We start from the raw sequence: 16,094 nt of genomic DNA, 5'->3' as shown, positions 1-16,094 counted from the left end.
GCAGAGAGGAAAGGAGTGTGGCTTGTCCTGCAGAGAGGAAAAGAGTGTGGCTTGTCCTGCAGACGGGGAAAGAGCCGGACAGAAGCAAAGTATCAAGATCCTGTGCAGTACAGCTCAGCTCAGTAGTGTGAAAAGGGAACACATGTATGATGCCCAGCTGGTCTAGACTGTAGGTGGTCCTATTCGTGTGTGTGGGTGTGTGTTAGAATGCCGTGCAGGTAAATACCTTGTTGATCCAGCTGGTCACGGCGTCCTCGGTGTCGTACGGTGTGTCTGCATCTTCATCGTGGTGGGAGGAGTACCGAAGGATGCACGCCACCACCTTCTCCGCGCTCACCGTCTCCACCGTGTATGCCATCATCAGCGTGTCCATCATCGCCAGGTGGGCACTCTGACAGGGGAAACAGGAAACGAGGTAATTGTGGATCTGAAGAGGATTTAGGTCTGTGATGTTAGTAGGGAATTCATCATGGGTACACGTTCTAAATCGGGTTACTCCGGTAGCTGCCTTGCTCCCTATACACTTGTTAACTGGTACCACGAACCTATACGTTTTTTGGGCCGGGCACAAAAACACCAGTGTAAACCCCAAGCACCGATGTACATAAACCCCAAGCACAGATGTACATAAACCCCAAGCACCCGTGTACATAAACCCCAAGCACCGATGTACATAAACCCCAGGCACCCGTGTACATAAACCCCAGGCACCCGTGTAAATAAGCCCCAGGCACCCGTGTAAATAAGCCCCAAGCACCGATGTACATAAACCCCAAGCACCGATGTACATAAACCCCAAGCACCGATGTACATAAACCCCAAGCACCCGTGTACATAAACCCCAAGCACCCGTGTACATAAACCCCAAGCACCCGTGTAAATAAGCCCCAAGCACCCGTGTACATAAACCCCAAGCACCCATGTTAAACACTATATTGGAAAAGCCCTAGAAGAGTATGGAATATGGTGGAAGCTAAACCTGGCCTATCAGAAGGGTGGGTGGAGCTATTGCAACCTTGATTAGACCCATCAAGATCTATCCAATCTACAAAACGAGGTAAGGGAGCAAGTTATGGGAATGGAATTGAACCATGGAGTCCTAGCTACCCCTCCTCCACATAGAGTCTAGCAGTTCTCAGTTGGCCGTTCCCCAGTGGCTGTTGGCCTGAAAACACTTGGGTCCATCCCTCATTCAGCGACCCAATTCACTTTGTGTTCTCACACCCTGAAGGGAGAGAGAGAGATGGAGAGAGAAGCCTACACCAAGCCTGCAGCCTGGGTCAGGAGTTGAGTGTGTCTGTCTCAACCACAGTAGTACAGTAATATCATGCATCTCTAGTACAGTAATACAATGTACAATGCCCGCTTGACCCTATCCCCTCCTCTCTTCTCCAGACCATTTCCGGAGACCTTCTCCCTTACCTCACCTCGCTCATCAACTCATCCCTGACCGCTGGCTACGTCCCTTCCTTCTTCAAGAGAGCGAGAGTTGCACCCCTTCTGAAAAAACCTACACTCGATCCCTCCGATGTCAACAATTACAGACCAGTATCCCTTCTTTCTTTTCTCTCCAAAACTCTTGAACGTGCCGTCCTTGGCCAGCTCTCCCGCTATCTCTCTCTGAATGACCTTCTTGATCCAAATCAGTCAGGTTTCAAGACTAGTCATTCAACTGAGACTGCTCTCCTCTGTATCACGGAGGCGCTCCGCACTGCTAAAGCTAACTCTCTCTCCTCTGCTCTCATCCTTCTAGATCTATCGGCTGCCTTCGATACTGTGAACCATCAGATCCTCCTCTCCACCCTCTCCGAGTTGGGCATCTCCGGCGCGGCCCACGCTTGGATTGCGTCCTACCTGACAGGTCGCTCCTACCAGGTGGCGTGGCGAGAACCTGTCTCCTCACCACGCACTCTCACCACTGGTGTCCCCCAGGGCTCTGTTCTAGGCCCTCTCCTATTCTCGCTATACACCAAGTCACTTGGCTCTGTCATAACCTCACATGGTCTCTCCTATCATTGCTATGCAGACGACACACAACTAATCTTCTCCTTTCCCCCTTCTGATGACCAGGTGGCGAATCGCATCTCTGCATGTCTGGCAGACATATCAGTGTGGATGACGGATCACCACCTCAAGCTGAACCTCGGCAAGACGGAGCTGCTCTTCCTCCCGGGGAAGGACTGCCCGTTCCATGATCTCGCCATCACGGTTGACAACTCCATTGTGTCCTCCTCCCAGAGCGCTAAGAACCTTGGCGTGATCCTGGACAACACCCTGTCGTTCTCAACCAACATCAAGGCGGTGGCCCGTTCCTGTAGGTTCATGCTCTACAACATCCGCAGAGTACGACCCTGCCTCACACAGGAAGCGGCGCAGGTCCTAATCCAGGCACTTGTCATCTCCCGTCTGGATTACTGGAACTCGCTGTTGGCTGGGCTCCCTGCCTGTGCCATTAAACCCCTTCAACTCATCCAGAACGCCGCAGCCCGTCTGGTGTTCAACCTTCCCAAGTTCTCTCACGTCACCCCGCTCCTCCGTTCTCTCCACTGGCTTCCAGTTGAAGCTCGCATCCGCTACAAGACCATGGTGCTTGCCTACGGAGCTGTGAGGGGAACGGCACCTCAGTACCTCCAGGCTCTGATCAGGCCCCACACCCAAACAAGGGCACTGCGTTCATCCACCTCTGGCCTGCTCGCCTCCCTACCACTGAGGAAGTACAGCTCCCGCTCAGCCCAGTCAAAACTGTTCGCTGCTCTGGCCCCCCAATGGTGGAACAAACTCCCTCACGACGCCAGGACAGCGGAGTCAATCACCACCTTCCGGAGACACCTGAAACCCCACCTCTTTAAGGAATACCTAGGATAGGATAAGTAATCCCTCTCACCCCCCCCTTAAGATTTAGATGCACTATTGTAAAGTGACTGTTCCACTGGATGTCATAAGGTGAATGCACCAATTTGTAAGTCGCTCTGGATAAGAGCGTCTGCTAAATGACTTAAATGTAAATGTAAATGTAAAAGTATTCACCCCCCCTTGACATTTTTCCTATTTTGTTGCCTTACAACCTGGAATTAGAATATATATTTGGGGGGTTTGTATCATTTGATTTACATAACATGCCTACCACTTTGAAGATGAAAAATATTTTTCTTATTGTGAAACAAACAAGAAAAGTTGGACAAAAAAAACTGCAAACTTGAGCGTGTACAACTATTCACCCCCCCCAAAGTCTTTACCTTGTTGAGACACCTTTCGCAGCAATTGTCTCTATAAGCTTGGCACATCTAGCCACTGGGATAAATGCCTGTTCTTCAAAGGCAAAACTGTTCCAGCTCCTTTAAGTTAGATGGGTTCTGCTGGTGTATAGCAATCTTTAAGTCATACCACAGATTCTCAATTGGATTGAGATCTGGGATTTGACTAGGCCATCCCAAGACATTTAAATGTTTCCCTTAAACCACTCGAGTGTTGCTTTAGCATTATGCTCAGGGTCATTGTCCTGCTGGACGGTGAACCTCCGTCCCAGTCTCAAATCTCTGGAAGACTGAAACAGGTTTCCTTCAAGAATCTCCCTGTATTTAAAACCATCCATCATTCCTTCAATTCTGACCAGTTACCCAGTCCCTGCCGACGAAAAACATCCCACAGCATGATGCTGCCACCACCATGCTTCACTGTAGGGATGCTATTCTCGGGGTGATGTTAAGTCAAGGGCTGATTTCAAGGTTTTACTGCTAACCTACAAAGCATTACATGGGCTTGCTCCTACCTATCTTTACGATTTGGTCCTGCCGTACATACCTACACGTACTCTACGGTCACAAGACGCAGGCCTCCTAATTGTCCCTAGAATTTCTAAGCAAACAGCTGGAGGCAGGGATTTCTCCTATAGAGCTCAGTTTTTATGGAATGGTCTGCCTACCCATGTGAGAGACGCAAACTCGGTCTCAACCTTTAAGTTTTTACTGAAGACTCATCTCTTCAGTGGGTCATATGATTGAGTGTAGTCTGGCCCAGGAGTGTGAAGGTGAACAGAAAGGCTCTGGAGCAACGAACCACCCTTGCTGTCTCTGCCTGGCCGGTTCCCCGGTTTCCACTGGGATTCGCTGCCTCTTAACCCTATTACAGTGGCTGAGTCACTGGCTTACTAGGTTACTTAATCTTTTAAGCAATGTTGAGAGAATCCTATTTGAGACAGAAAAAGAAAAGGATGTTCCTTTAATAGGTAAAATATACAAAACCTTGCAGAGAACCTGTCCAACTCACAATCCCTCAGAAAGAATTATCTATCAAACTGAGCCTATACAAAAAATATGAACTATTGGAACCAAGACTTAAAAACTGATACTGGCACAAAATGGAGGGAGTGTTGGAACATAAAACACAATTACAGTTAACAAACATGTATGATTAATCCAGTATAAACAAATGAATAGAATGTATTACACAAGAGTCCAAATTAATACATTCTACAGCATAATGGCAGAGCCATGTCTTAAGTATACAATTAACAATGATTGGATAATTCCTGCCTTCTGGGAGTGGTATAAAAGTCCCAAAGTTATAGGCGGAGTGTCAGAAATTTTACGATGTAAATTTACCATACTTTTCTCATTAATCCATTTTTTTGTTTTTTGTTTTTGTTTTACTTAACTGGAAATCAAGTGATCCTCCATTGCTGGGATGATAGAAGAATCAAATGCATTATTATGTGGCCATGTGGCATAGTCTTGCAGGCATTGGAGATGGATACAGTGTGAGCATGTGGGTCAGGACTAGAGGTCGACCTTTAGTCAAGACAGGTGTGATGTCGTTGATGTTTGTGTGGGTCTGTCTGTTTGTAGTCTGTGTAAGTTTAAATAAAAAATATATAAAATAAATATGTTTTTAAATTTTTTAAATATATTTTTTAAATACAGAGACTAGAGAGTTGGACTAGTAACAGGAAGGTTGCAAGTTCAAACCCCCGAGCTGACAAGGTACAAATCTGTCGTTCTGCCCCTGAACAGGCAGATGCCCTTTTCCTCCTAAAACAAGATGCCCTTTTCCCTCTAAAACAAGATGCCCTTTTCCCCCTAAAACAAGATGCCCTTTTCCTCCTAAAACAAGATGCCCTTTTCCTCCTAAAACAAGATGCCCTTTTCCTCCTAAAACAAGATGCCCTTTTCCCCCTAAAACAAGATGCCCTTTTCCCCCTAAAACAAGAAAACAAGATGCCCTTTTCCCCCTAAAACAAGATGCCCTTTTCCCCCTAAAACAAGATGCCCTTTTCCCCTAAAACAAGATGCCCTTTTCCCCCTAAAACAAGATGCCCTTTTTTGCCCTTTTCCCCTAAAACAAGATGCCCTTTTCCCCCTAAAACAAGATGCCCTTTTCCCCTAAAACAAGATGCCCTTTTCCCCCTAAAACAAGATGCCCTTTTCCCCTAAAACAAGATGCCCTTTTCCCCTAAAACAAGATGCCCTTTGCCCCCCTAAAACAAGATGCCCTTTTCCCCCTAAAACAAGATGCCCTTTTCCCCTAAAACAAGATGCCCTTTTCCCACTAAAACAAGATGCCCTTTTTCCCCCTAAAACAAGACTAAAACAAGATGCCCTTTTCCCCCTAAAACAAGACTAAAACAAGATGCCCTTTTCCCTCTAAAACAAGATGCCCTTTTCATTCTAAAACAAGATGCCCTTTTAAAACATTCTAAAACAAGATGCCCTTTTCTAAAACTCCTAAAACAAGATGCCCTTTTACTCCTAAAACAAGATGCCCTTTTCCTCCTAAAACAAGATGCTAAAACTTTTCCCCCTAAAACAAAAACAAGATGCCCTTTTCCCCTAAAACAAGATGCCCTTTTGCCCCCCCTAAAACAAGATGCCCTTTTCCCCTAAAACAAGATGCCCTTTTCCCCTAAAACAAGATGCCCTTTTCCCCTAAAACAAGATGCCCTTTTCCCCTAAAACTAAAACAAGATGCCCTTTTCATTCTAAAACAAGATGCCCTTTTCATTCTAAAACAAGATGCCCTTTTCCCCTAAAACAAGATGCCCTTTTCCCCTAAAACAAGATGCCCTTTTCCCCTAAAACAAGATGCCCTTTTCCCCTAAAACAAGATGCCCTTTTCCCCCTAAAACAAGATGCCCTTTTCCCCTAAAACAAGATGCCCTAAAACAAGATTTTTCCCCCTAAAACAAGATGCTTTTCCTTTTCCCCCTAAAACAAGATGCCCTTTTCCCCTAAAACAAGATGCCCTTTTCCCCCTAAAACAAGATGCCCTTTTCCCCTAAAACAAGATGCCCTTTTCCTAAAACAAGATGCCCTTTTCCCCCTAAAACAAGATGCCCTTTTCCCCTAAAACAAGATGCCCTTTTCCCCTAAAACAAGATGCCCTTTTCCCCTAAAACAAGATGCCCTTTTCCCCCTAAAACAAGATGCCCTTTTCTAAAACCCCTTTAAAACAAGATGCCCTTTTCCCCCTAAAACAAGATGCCCTTTTCCCCTAAAACAAGATGCCCTTTTCCCCTAAAACAAGATGCCCTTTTCCCCCTAAAACAAGATGCCCTTTTCCCCCTAAAACAAGATGCCCTTTTCCCCCTAAAACAAGATGCCCTTTTCCCCCTAAAACAAGATGCCCTTTTCCCCCTAAAACAAGATGCCCTTTTTTTGCCCCCCTAAAACAAACTAAAACAAGATGCCTAAAACAAGATGCCCTTTTCCCCTAAAACAAGATGCCCTTTTCCCCCTAAAACAAGATGCCCTTTTCCCCCTAAAAAAACAAGATGCTAAAACCTTTTCCCCCTAAAACAAGATGCCCTTTTTTGCCCCCCCTAAAACAAGATGCCCTTTTCCCCCTAAAACAAAACAAGATGCCCTTTTTTGCCCCCCCTAAAACAAGATGCCCTTTTTTTGCCCCCCTAAAACAAGATGCCCTTTTCCCCCTAAAACAAGATGCCCTTTTTCCCCTAAAACAAGATTTTCCCCCTAAAACAAGATGCCCTTTTCCCCTAAAACAAGATGCCATTTCCCCCTAAAACAAGATGCCCTTTTCCCCCTAAAACAAGATGCCCTTTTCCCCTAAAACAAGATGCCCTTTTCCCCTAAAACAAGATGCCCTTTTCCCCTAAAACAAACTAAAAGATGCCCTTTTCCCCCTAAAACAAGATGCCCTTTTTTAAAACAAGATGCCCCCCCTAAAACAAGATGCCCTTTTCCCCCTAAAACAAGATGCCCTTTTCCCCCTAAAACAAGATGCCCTTTTCCCACTAAAACAAGATGCCCTTTTCCCACTAAAACAAGATGCCCTTTTCCCAAGACTAAAACAAGATGCCCTTTTCCCACTAAAACAAGATGCCCTTTTCCTAAAACACTAAAACAAGATGCCCTTTTCCCACTAAAACAAGATGCCCTTTTCCCACTAAAACAAGATGCCCTTTTTTTCCCACTAAAACAAGATGCCCTTTTCCCCTAAAACAAGATGCCCTTTTCCCCCTAAAACAAGATGCCCTTTTCCCCCTAAAACAAGATGCCCTTTTCCTCCTAAAACAAGATGCCCTTTTCCTCCTAAAACAAGATGCCCTTTTCCTCCTAAAACAAGATGCCCTTTTCCTCCTAAAACAAGATGCCCTTTTCCTCCTAAAACAAGATGCCCTTTTCCTCCTAAAACAAGATGCCCTTTTCCTCCTAAAACAAGATGCCGCCTCCACCCTAAAACAAGATGCCCTCCTAAATGCACTGGGACATTCTTGTATACTCATCTCAGGCTAAATCAGACATGAGCTAAAAATATCCCTTTTGGCACTAGCACTAGTATTAGCGTTTTATGTGCTAGAACTGCAGGCTCTATGTTACGCCCATGAAAAAGGGGAGAAATACTAGCCACTGCAGCACAGGGGGTGCATTTTGCTTTATCCTTTAAACTGATTACATCTATATTTCCTCTGTGGTAAGAAATGCTTCCCCGTTGTCAATGTCCATATTTTACTGCCAGGCTAAATCACTGCTGGGATGTGTTCATTAAGTTCCGCAAAAATACATGCACTTGTTCAAGTCCAGATAGTAGAGTGCAGTTTCTTCTGTTTGCCCAATGAACATGACCCATATGTGTATTTCTCTGCAGAGATGTTTGCATACCTTCCTATAGAGCCGTTGGGAAGACAAAGCATAACAGACAACCCTCCATTGAAACCAGCTTAAACAGAGTACAAATGAGGAGAAAATATGTAGTCTCAGTCTGCCATGTGATCTGGGTGATACATGACAATGTTTAAGTGGTTGAACAAACATTTGTTGTGTATAAGAGGCCTGACCTGATAGTAACCTCTACTGGGAGAGCTGTGACCTCTACTGGGAGAGCTGTGACCTCTACTGGGAGAGCTGTGACCTCTACTGGGAGAGCTGTGACCTCTACTGGGAGAGCTGTGACCTCTACTGGGAGAGCTGTGACCTCTACTGGGAGAGCTGTGACCTCTACTGGGAGAGCTGTGACCTGCTAGTAACCTCTACTGGGAGAGCTGTGACCTGCTAGTAACCTCTACTGGGAGAGCAGTAACCTCTTTATTTAAAATTGTATTTATTTAACCTTTATTTAATTGGCAAGTCAGTTAAGAACAAATTCTTATTTACAATGATGGCCTACCCCGGCCAAACCCGGACAGCGCTGGGCCAATTGTGCACCGCCCTATTGGACTCCCAGTCACGGCCGGATGTGATTCAGCCTTACTGGGAGACCTGTAACCTGCTTGTGGGAGACTGAGCTAGGGCCCTAAGGACTGGCTGGCTCTCAAAGCACACTGTGCCAGGGAGAGGAACCAGTATCCCAGTGTGTAGTGTATATAATATGGTCATTTAGCAGACTGGTCTGGTCTGGTAATCTGAGTTGTTGGAGAGCATCCTCTCATTCAATACAACAGTCTGGTACGGTAATCTGAGCTAGTGGACAGGATCCTCACATGCAATATGACAGTCTGGTCTGGTACTCTTGAGCTAGTGGACAGGATCCTCACATTCAATATGACAGTCTGGTAATCTAAACTGGTATAGAGGATCCTAAAGTTCAATATGACAGTCTGGTAATCTAAGCTGGTATAGAGGATCCTAAAGTTCAATATGACAGTCTGGTAATCTAAGCTGGTATAGAGGATCCTAAAGTTCAATATGACAGTCTGGTAATCTAAGCTGGTATAGAGGATCCTAAAGTTCAATATGACAGTCTGGTAATCTAAGCTGGTATAGAGGATCCTAAAGTTCAATATGACAGTCTGGTAATCTAAGCTGGTATAGAGGATCCTAAAGTTCAATATGACAGTCTGGTAATCTAAGCTGGTATAGAGGATCCTAAAGTTCAATATGACAGTCTGGTAATCTAAGCTGGTATAGAGGATCCTAAAGTTCAATATGACAGTCTGGTAATCTAAGCTGGTATAGAGGATCCTAAAGTTCAATATGACAGTCTGGTAATCTAAGCTGGTATAGAGGATCCTAAAGTTCAATATGACAGTCTGGTAATCTAAGCTGGTATAGAGGATCCTAAAGTTCAATATGACAGTCTGGTACGGTAATCTGAGCATGAGGAGCAAAAGCAAAATGACCCGAATAGTAAACACAGCCAGCAAAGTAACAGGTCGACCACAGGCACATTTGAGCATTCCGTTCCACAAGGCAACCAGACAGAAGACACTGGCTGTCATTGGCGACTACACCCTCCACACCCTCAGTTCGAGAGGCTTCCCTCTGGCCGGCGCTTCAGAATGGTCACGGCCAAGAACATCCATTAGTTCCTTGTGCTGTTGGACTACTAAATGCAAAGTATCAGTATATGTACTTATCTATCTAGTCCAGTTGGGACAGTGGTCGTTGTTAGTGAATGCATTAATGTCCTCTACATTGTTAGTGAATGTATTAATGTCCTCTACATTGTGAGTGAATGCATTAATGTCCTCTACGTTGTGAGTGAATGCATTAATGTCCTCTGTGTTGTTAGTGAATGTAACATGATGGACTGACCGGTTTAAATGTCGATGATGTGAGAATGTATGTGATTATTTTAATGGAAGGTGAGGCCAAAGAAAAATGTACATCCTGGATGGGACAATAAAGTTTTATTCTATCTACTCTATGCGTGCAGGAATTTGGCACGGGAACACACTAAAACATATAGAGAATGGCTGGAAAATCTGTTCTATCGGATGGCTTGAAATGGCTCGTTAGAGTTGAAGAGGTTTTCACTGCTGATAGAGAAAGTCAATATTAACATCCCACTAATTAACTGCGAGAATCTAGACTTTTACAGGTGGTAAAGCACTTCACATAGAAGAGAGTATAAAGAGCCACTGAACACCAACATTTCACTTTGGAAGACATCCACCTCTACTGTAGCAATCCCAGTGAATCAGATATCTCTCTCTCTCTCTCACTCTTTGTCCTTTTTAAATAGAGTGACGGGATGGCAGGCTCCTTTGAGTGCATTCGAAGGGTGCATGGCAGAATCGTGCTCGCAAGTGTAACGGATGTGAAACGGCTAGCTTAGTTAGCGGTGTGCGCTAAATAGCGTTTCAATCGGTTACGTCACTTGCTCTGAGACCTTGAAGTAGTACTTCCCCTTGCTCTGCAAGGGCCGAGGCTTTTGTGGAGCGATGGGTAACGATGCTTCGAGGGTGACTGTTGTCGTTGTGTGCAGAAGGTCCCTGGTTCGCGCCCGGGTATGGGCGAGGGGACGGTTTAAAATTATACTGTTACACAAGCACACATACACACTAACTGTGGGTGAAAAGACCCACTGTGAGAGACAGGAGAACACCAAGGAGGCAGGGTCATCTGAAGCTCTTACTTTCTACTGTAGGACATTCAAAAATCATGCTAAACACTATTATAGCACACAGAGTGAGTCCATGCAACTTATTATATGACTTGCTAAGCAAATGTTTACTCCTGAACTTATTTAGGCTTGCCATAACAAAAAGGGGTTGAATACTTATTGACTCAAGACATTTCAGCTTTTCATTTTTAATTAATTTGCTCAAGCTCATTCAATTTGGTTGTGAATTATTGATAGATAGGAATATTCAAACCGCGTCTCTGATTTTCAAGCAAATTTAAGTCAGGTCTGAGACTAGGTCACTCAGGAACACTCAACACCTCTTGGAAAGGCTTTCATGTGTGTCTTTGGTGAGGCCCAAAAAATGTGTGTAGGTGTCTCGCTGGAAAAAAATAAATCCCATTCTTCTGATCCTGACAAAACTAACTCCCAGTCCCTGCCGATGACAAGCATATGCAACAGTATAACTTTAGACCGTCCCCTCGCCCATACCCGGGTGCGAACCAGGGACCCTCTGCACACATCAACAACAGTCAACAACGTCACCGATTGAAATGCTATTAGCGCGCACCATCGCTAACTAGCTAGCCATTTCACATCCGTTACACATACCCATATAACATGATGCTGCCAACACAATACTTGAAAATACAGAGGGTTTCACTCTGTTGTATTGGATATGACCTGTAGTTTTTAATTTAGGCCAAAAAGGTAATGTCTTTGCGGTGTTTTGCAGCATTACTTAACGGCCTCGTTGTAAAAATAATGTATTGTGGTGGCAGCATCACGTTATGGGTATGCTTGTCACCAGCAGGGACTGGGGAGATTGTCAGGATGATAAGAAAACTGAAAGGAGCAGAGCCCGGGCAAGTTAGAGGAGACCCTGACATTTTTTTTTATCCTATCGAATCACTTTTTTTAAATGCAAAATGTGAAGACTGTGAAAGGGGAGTGTTGACCTTTACCACCACCTGTATGGCCATATACTGCATGATCACAGTAATCAGAGCGGTATCCACGGCAATAGAGGTGACAAGGATCCATGTGTCGGAGCTAAGTGGAATAATGACCCTTTTTATGCCTCCCCTCATGAAATATGAAACATCTTCACGATGAACAGAAAATTATGTTTTTATTGATAGGGAGGATAAATCTGGTGCTAGGCTGAGGAGAGGCGTATAACACAGTAACACACACACACACTACTGCTAATGGTGGGTCCCAAATGCAGAGCACTGTCCACGTGCCAACCACTTGGTCTAGATATACCACACATTCTGCTACAGGGACCACTTCAAACCCCCTTAACTGCAGGCAATTACAGTCATATACTGTAGAGTACAATACACCCACACACACAAGAGCAAGACCTAAGCCTAATACCCCAGAGTACAGCAAGAAGTCCATGCCAAACACAGCTAAATTACCAGATCAGCTGATTACACAATGCTATTACTTGCAGACGTCTATATAATTCACAGATTCGATAACACACAAAGACTGCATGTATTATTCATAAACTATACAGAATGACAACACAGCCACAGAGAGGACCCTAGTGATACCGGGAGGTTACAGGGCCTGACTGTAAATACAGCTACACTGGGAGGTTACAGGGCCTGACTGTAAATACAGCTACACTGGGAGGTTACAGGGCCTGACTGTAAATACAACTACACTGGGAGGTTACAGGGCCTGACTGTAAATACAGCTACACTGGGAGGTTACAGGGCCTGACTAACTACAGCTACACTGGGAGGTTACAGGGCCTGACTAACTACAGCTACACTGGGAGGTTACAGGGCCTGACTAACTACAGCTACACTGGGAGGTTACAGGGCCTGACTGTAACTACAGCTACACTGGGAAGTTACAGGGCCTGACTGTAACTACAGCTACACTGGGAGGTTACAGGGCCTGACTGTAAATACAGCTACACTGGAGGTTACAGGGCCTGACTAACTACAGCTACACTGGAAGGTTACAGGGCCTGACTGTAAATACAGCTACACTGGGAGGTTACAGGGCCTGACTAACTACAGCTACACTGGGAGGTTACAGGGCCTGACTGTAAATACAGCTACACTGGGAGGTTACAGGGCCTGACTGTAAATACAGCTACACTGGGAGGTTACAGGGCCTGACTGTAAATACAACTACACTGGGAGGTTACAGGGCCTGACTGTAAATACAGCTACACTGGAGGTTACAGGGCCTGACTAACTACAGCTACACTGGAAGGTTACAGGGCCTGACTGTAAATACAGCTACACTGGGAGGTTACAGGGCCTGACTAACTACAGCTACACTGGGAGGTTACAGGGCCTGACTGTAAATACAGCTACACTGGGAGGTTACAGGGCCTGACTGTAAATACAGCTACACTGGGAGGTTACAGGGCCTGACTGTAAATACAACTACACTGGGAGGTTACAGGGCCTGACTGTAAATACAGCTACACTGGGAGGTTACAGGGCCTGACTGTAAATACAGCTACACTGGGAGGTTACAGGGCCTGACTGTAAATACAGCTACACTGGGAGGTTACAGGGCCTGACTAACTACAGCTACACTGGGAAGTTACAGGGCCTGACTAACTACAGCTACACTGGGAGGTTACAGGGCCTGACTGTAAATACAGCTACACTGGGAGGTTACAGGGCCTGACTGTAACTACAGCTACACTGGGAGGTTACAGGGCCTGACTGTAAATACAGCTACACTGGGAGGTTACAGGGCCTGACTGTAAATACAGCTACACTGGGAGGTTACAGGGCCTGACTGTAAATACAGCTACACTGGGAGGTTACAGGGCCTGACTGTAAATACAGCTACACTGGGAGGTTACAGGGCCTGACTGTAAATACAGCTACACTGGGAGGTTACAGGGCCTGACTAACTACAGCTACACTGGGAGGTTACAGGGCCTGACTAACTACAGCTACACTGGGAGGTTACAGGGCCTGACTGTAAATACAGCTAGACTGGGAGGTTACAGGGCCTGACTGTAACTACAGCTACACTGGGAGGTTACAGGGCCTGACTGTAAATACAGCTACACTGGAGGTTACAGGGCCTGACTAACTACAGCTACACTGGAAGGTTACAGGGCCTGACTGTAAATACAGCTACACTGGGAGGTTACAGGGCCTGACTAACTACAGCTACACTGGGAGGTTACAGGGCCTGACTGTAACTACAGCTACACTGGGAGGTTACAGGGCCTGACTGTAACTACAGTTACACTGGAGGTTACAGGGCCTGGCTGTAACTACAGCTACACTGGGAGGTTACAGGGCCTGACTAACTACAGTTACACTGGGAGGTTACAGGGCCTGACTGTAACTACACTGGGAGGTTACAGGGCCTGACTAACTACAGCTACACTGGGAGGTTACAGGGCCTGACTGTAGATACAGCTACACTGGGAGGTTACAGGGCCTGACTGTAGATACAGCTACACTGGGAGGTTACAGGGCCTGACTGTAACTACAGCTATACTGGGAGGTTACAGGGCCTGACTGTAACTACAGCTACACTGGGAGGTTACAGGGCCTGACTGTAAATACAGCTACACTGGGAGGTTACAGGGCCTGACTAACTACAGCTACACTGGGAGGTTACAGGGCCTGACTGTAAATACAGCTACACTGGGAGGTTACAGGGCCTGACTAACTACAGCTACACTGGGAGGTTACAGGGCCTGACTAACTACAGCTACACTGGGAGGTTACAGGGCCTGACTGTAAATACAGCTAGACTGGGAGGTTACAGGGCCTGACTGTAACTACAGCTACACTGGGAGGTTACAGGGCCTGACTGTAAATACAGCTACACTGGAGGTTACAGGGCCTGACTAACTACAGCTACACTGGAAGGTTACAGGGCCTGACTGTAAATACAGCTACACTGGGAGGTTACAGGGCCTGACTAACTACAGCTACACTGGGAGGTTACAGGGCCTGACTGTAACTACAGCTACACTGGGAGGTTACAGGGCCTGACTGTAACTACAGTTACACTGGAGGTTACAGGGCCTGGCTGTAACTACAGCTACACTGGGAGGTTACAGGGCCTGACTAACTACAGTTACACTGGGAGGTTACAGGGCCTGACTGTAACTACACTGGGAGGTTACAGGGCCTGACTAACTACAGCTACACTGGGAGGTTACAGGGCCTGACTGTAGATACAGCTACACTGGGAGGTTACAGGGACTGACTGTAGATACAGCTACACTGGGAGGTTACAGGGCCTGACTGTAACTACAGCTATACTGGGAGGTTACAGGGCCTGACTGTAACTACAGCTACACTGGGAGGTTACAGGGCCTGACTGTAAATACAGCTACACTGGGAGGTTACAGGGCCTGACTAACTACAGCTACACTGGGAGGTTACAGGGCCTGACTGTAAATACAGCTACACTGGGAGGTTACAGGGCCTGACTAACTACAGCTACACTGGGAGGTTACAGGGCCTGACTGTAACTACAGCTACACTGGGAGGTTACAGGGCCTGACTAACTACAGCTACACTGGGAGGTTATAGGGCCTGACTGTAAATACAGCTACACTGAGAGGTTACAGGACCTGACTGTAAATACAGCTACACTGGGAGGTTACAGGGCCTGACTAACTACAGCTACACTGGGAGGTTACAGGGCCTGACTGTAAATACAGCTACACTGGGAGGTTACAGGGCCTGACTAACTACAGCTACACTGGGAGGTTACAGGGCCTGACTGTAACTACAGCTACACTGGGAGGTTACAGGGCCTGACTAACTACAGCTATACTGGGAGGTTACAGGGCCTGACTAACTACAGCTATACTGGGAGGTTACAGGGCCTGACTGTAAATACAGCTACACTGGGAGGTTACAGGGCCTGACTGTAAATACAGCTACACTGGGAGGTTACAGGGCCTGACTGTAACTACAGCTACACTGGGAGGTTACAGGGCCTGACTGTAACTACAGCTACACTGGGAGGTTACAGGGCCTGACTTTAACTACAGCTACACTGGGAGGTTACAGGGCCTGACTGTAAATACAGCTACACTGGGAGGTTACAGGGCCTGACTGTAAATACAGCTACACTGGGAGGTTACAGGGCCTGACTGTAAATACAGCTACACTGGGAGGTTACAGGGCCTGACTGTAACTAGAGTTACACTGGGAGGTTACAGGGCCTGACTGTAACTACAGCTACACTGGGAGGTTACAGGGCCTGACTGTAACTACAGCTACACTGGAGGTTACAGGGCCTGACTGTAAATACAGCTACACTGGGAG

The 16,094-nt window shown here is 46.2% G+C and overlaps 1 protein-coding gene across 2 annotated transcripts in view; it reads right to left on the bottom strand.

Moving 5' to 3' along the window:
- The window catches only part of LOC123996693 (calmodulin-regulated spectrin-associated protein 2-like), a 99,040-nt gene that overhangs the window by 52,972 nt on the left and 29,974 nt on the right, over positions 1–16,094 (bottom strand). For both annotated transcript variants that reach the window (XM_046300298.1, XM_046300307.1), the window contains exon 3: positions 227–391. In XM_046300298.1, the coding sequence (XP_046156254.1) occupies positions 227–391 (165 nt within the window). The remainder of the gene's footprint in view (positions 1–226; positions 392–16,094) is intronic.

Source organism: Oncorhynchus gorbuscha, linkage group LG02 (genome assembly GCF_021184085.1).
Source record: "Oncorhynchus gorbuscha isolate QuinsamMale2020 ecotype Even-year linkage group LG02, OgorEven_v1.0, whole genome shotgun sequence".
Lineage (NCBI taxonomy): Eukaryota > Metazoa > Chordata > Actinopteri > Salmoniformes > Salmonidae > Oncorhynchus > Oncorhynchus gorbuscha.
The sequence above is the reverse complement of the archived record's forward strand: the minus strand, read 5'-3'. Positions and strand labels throughout refer to the sequence as shown.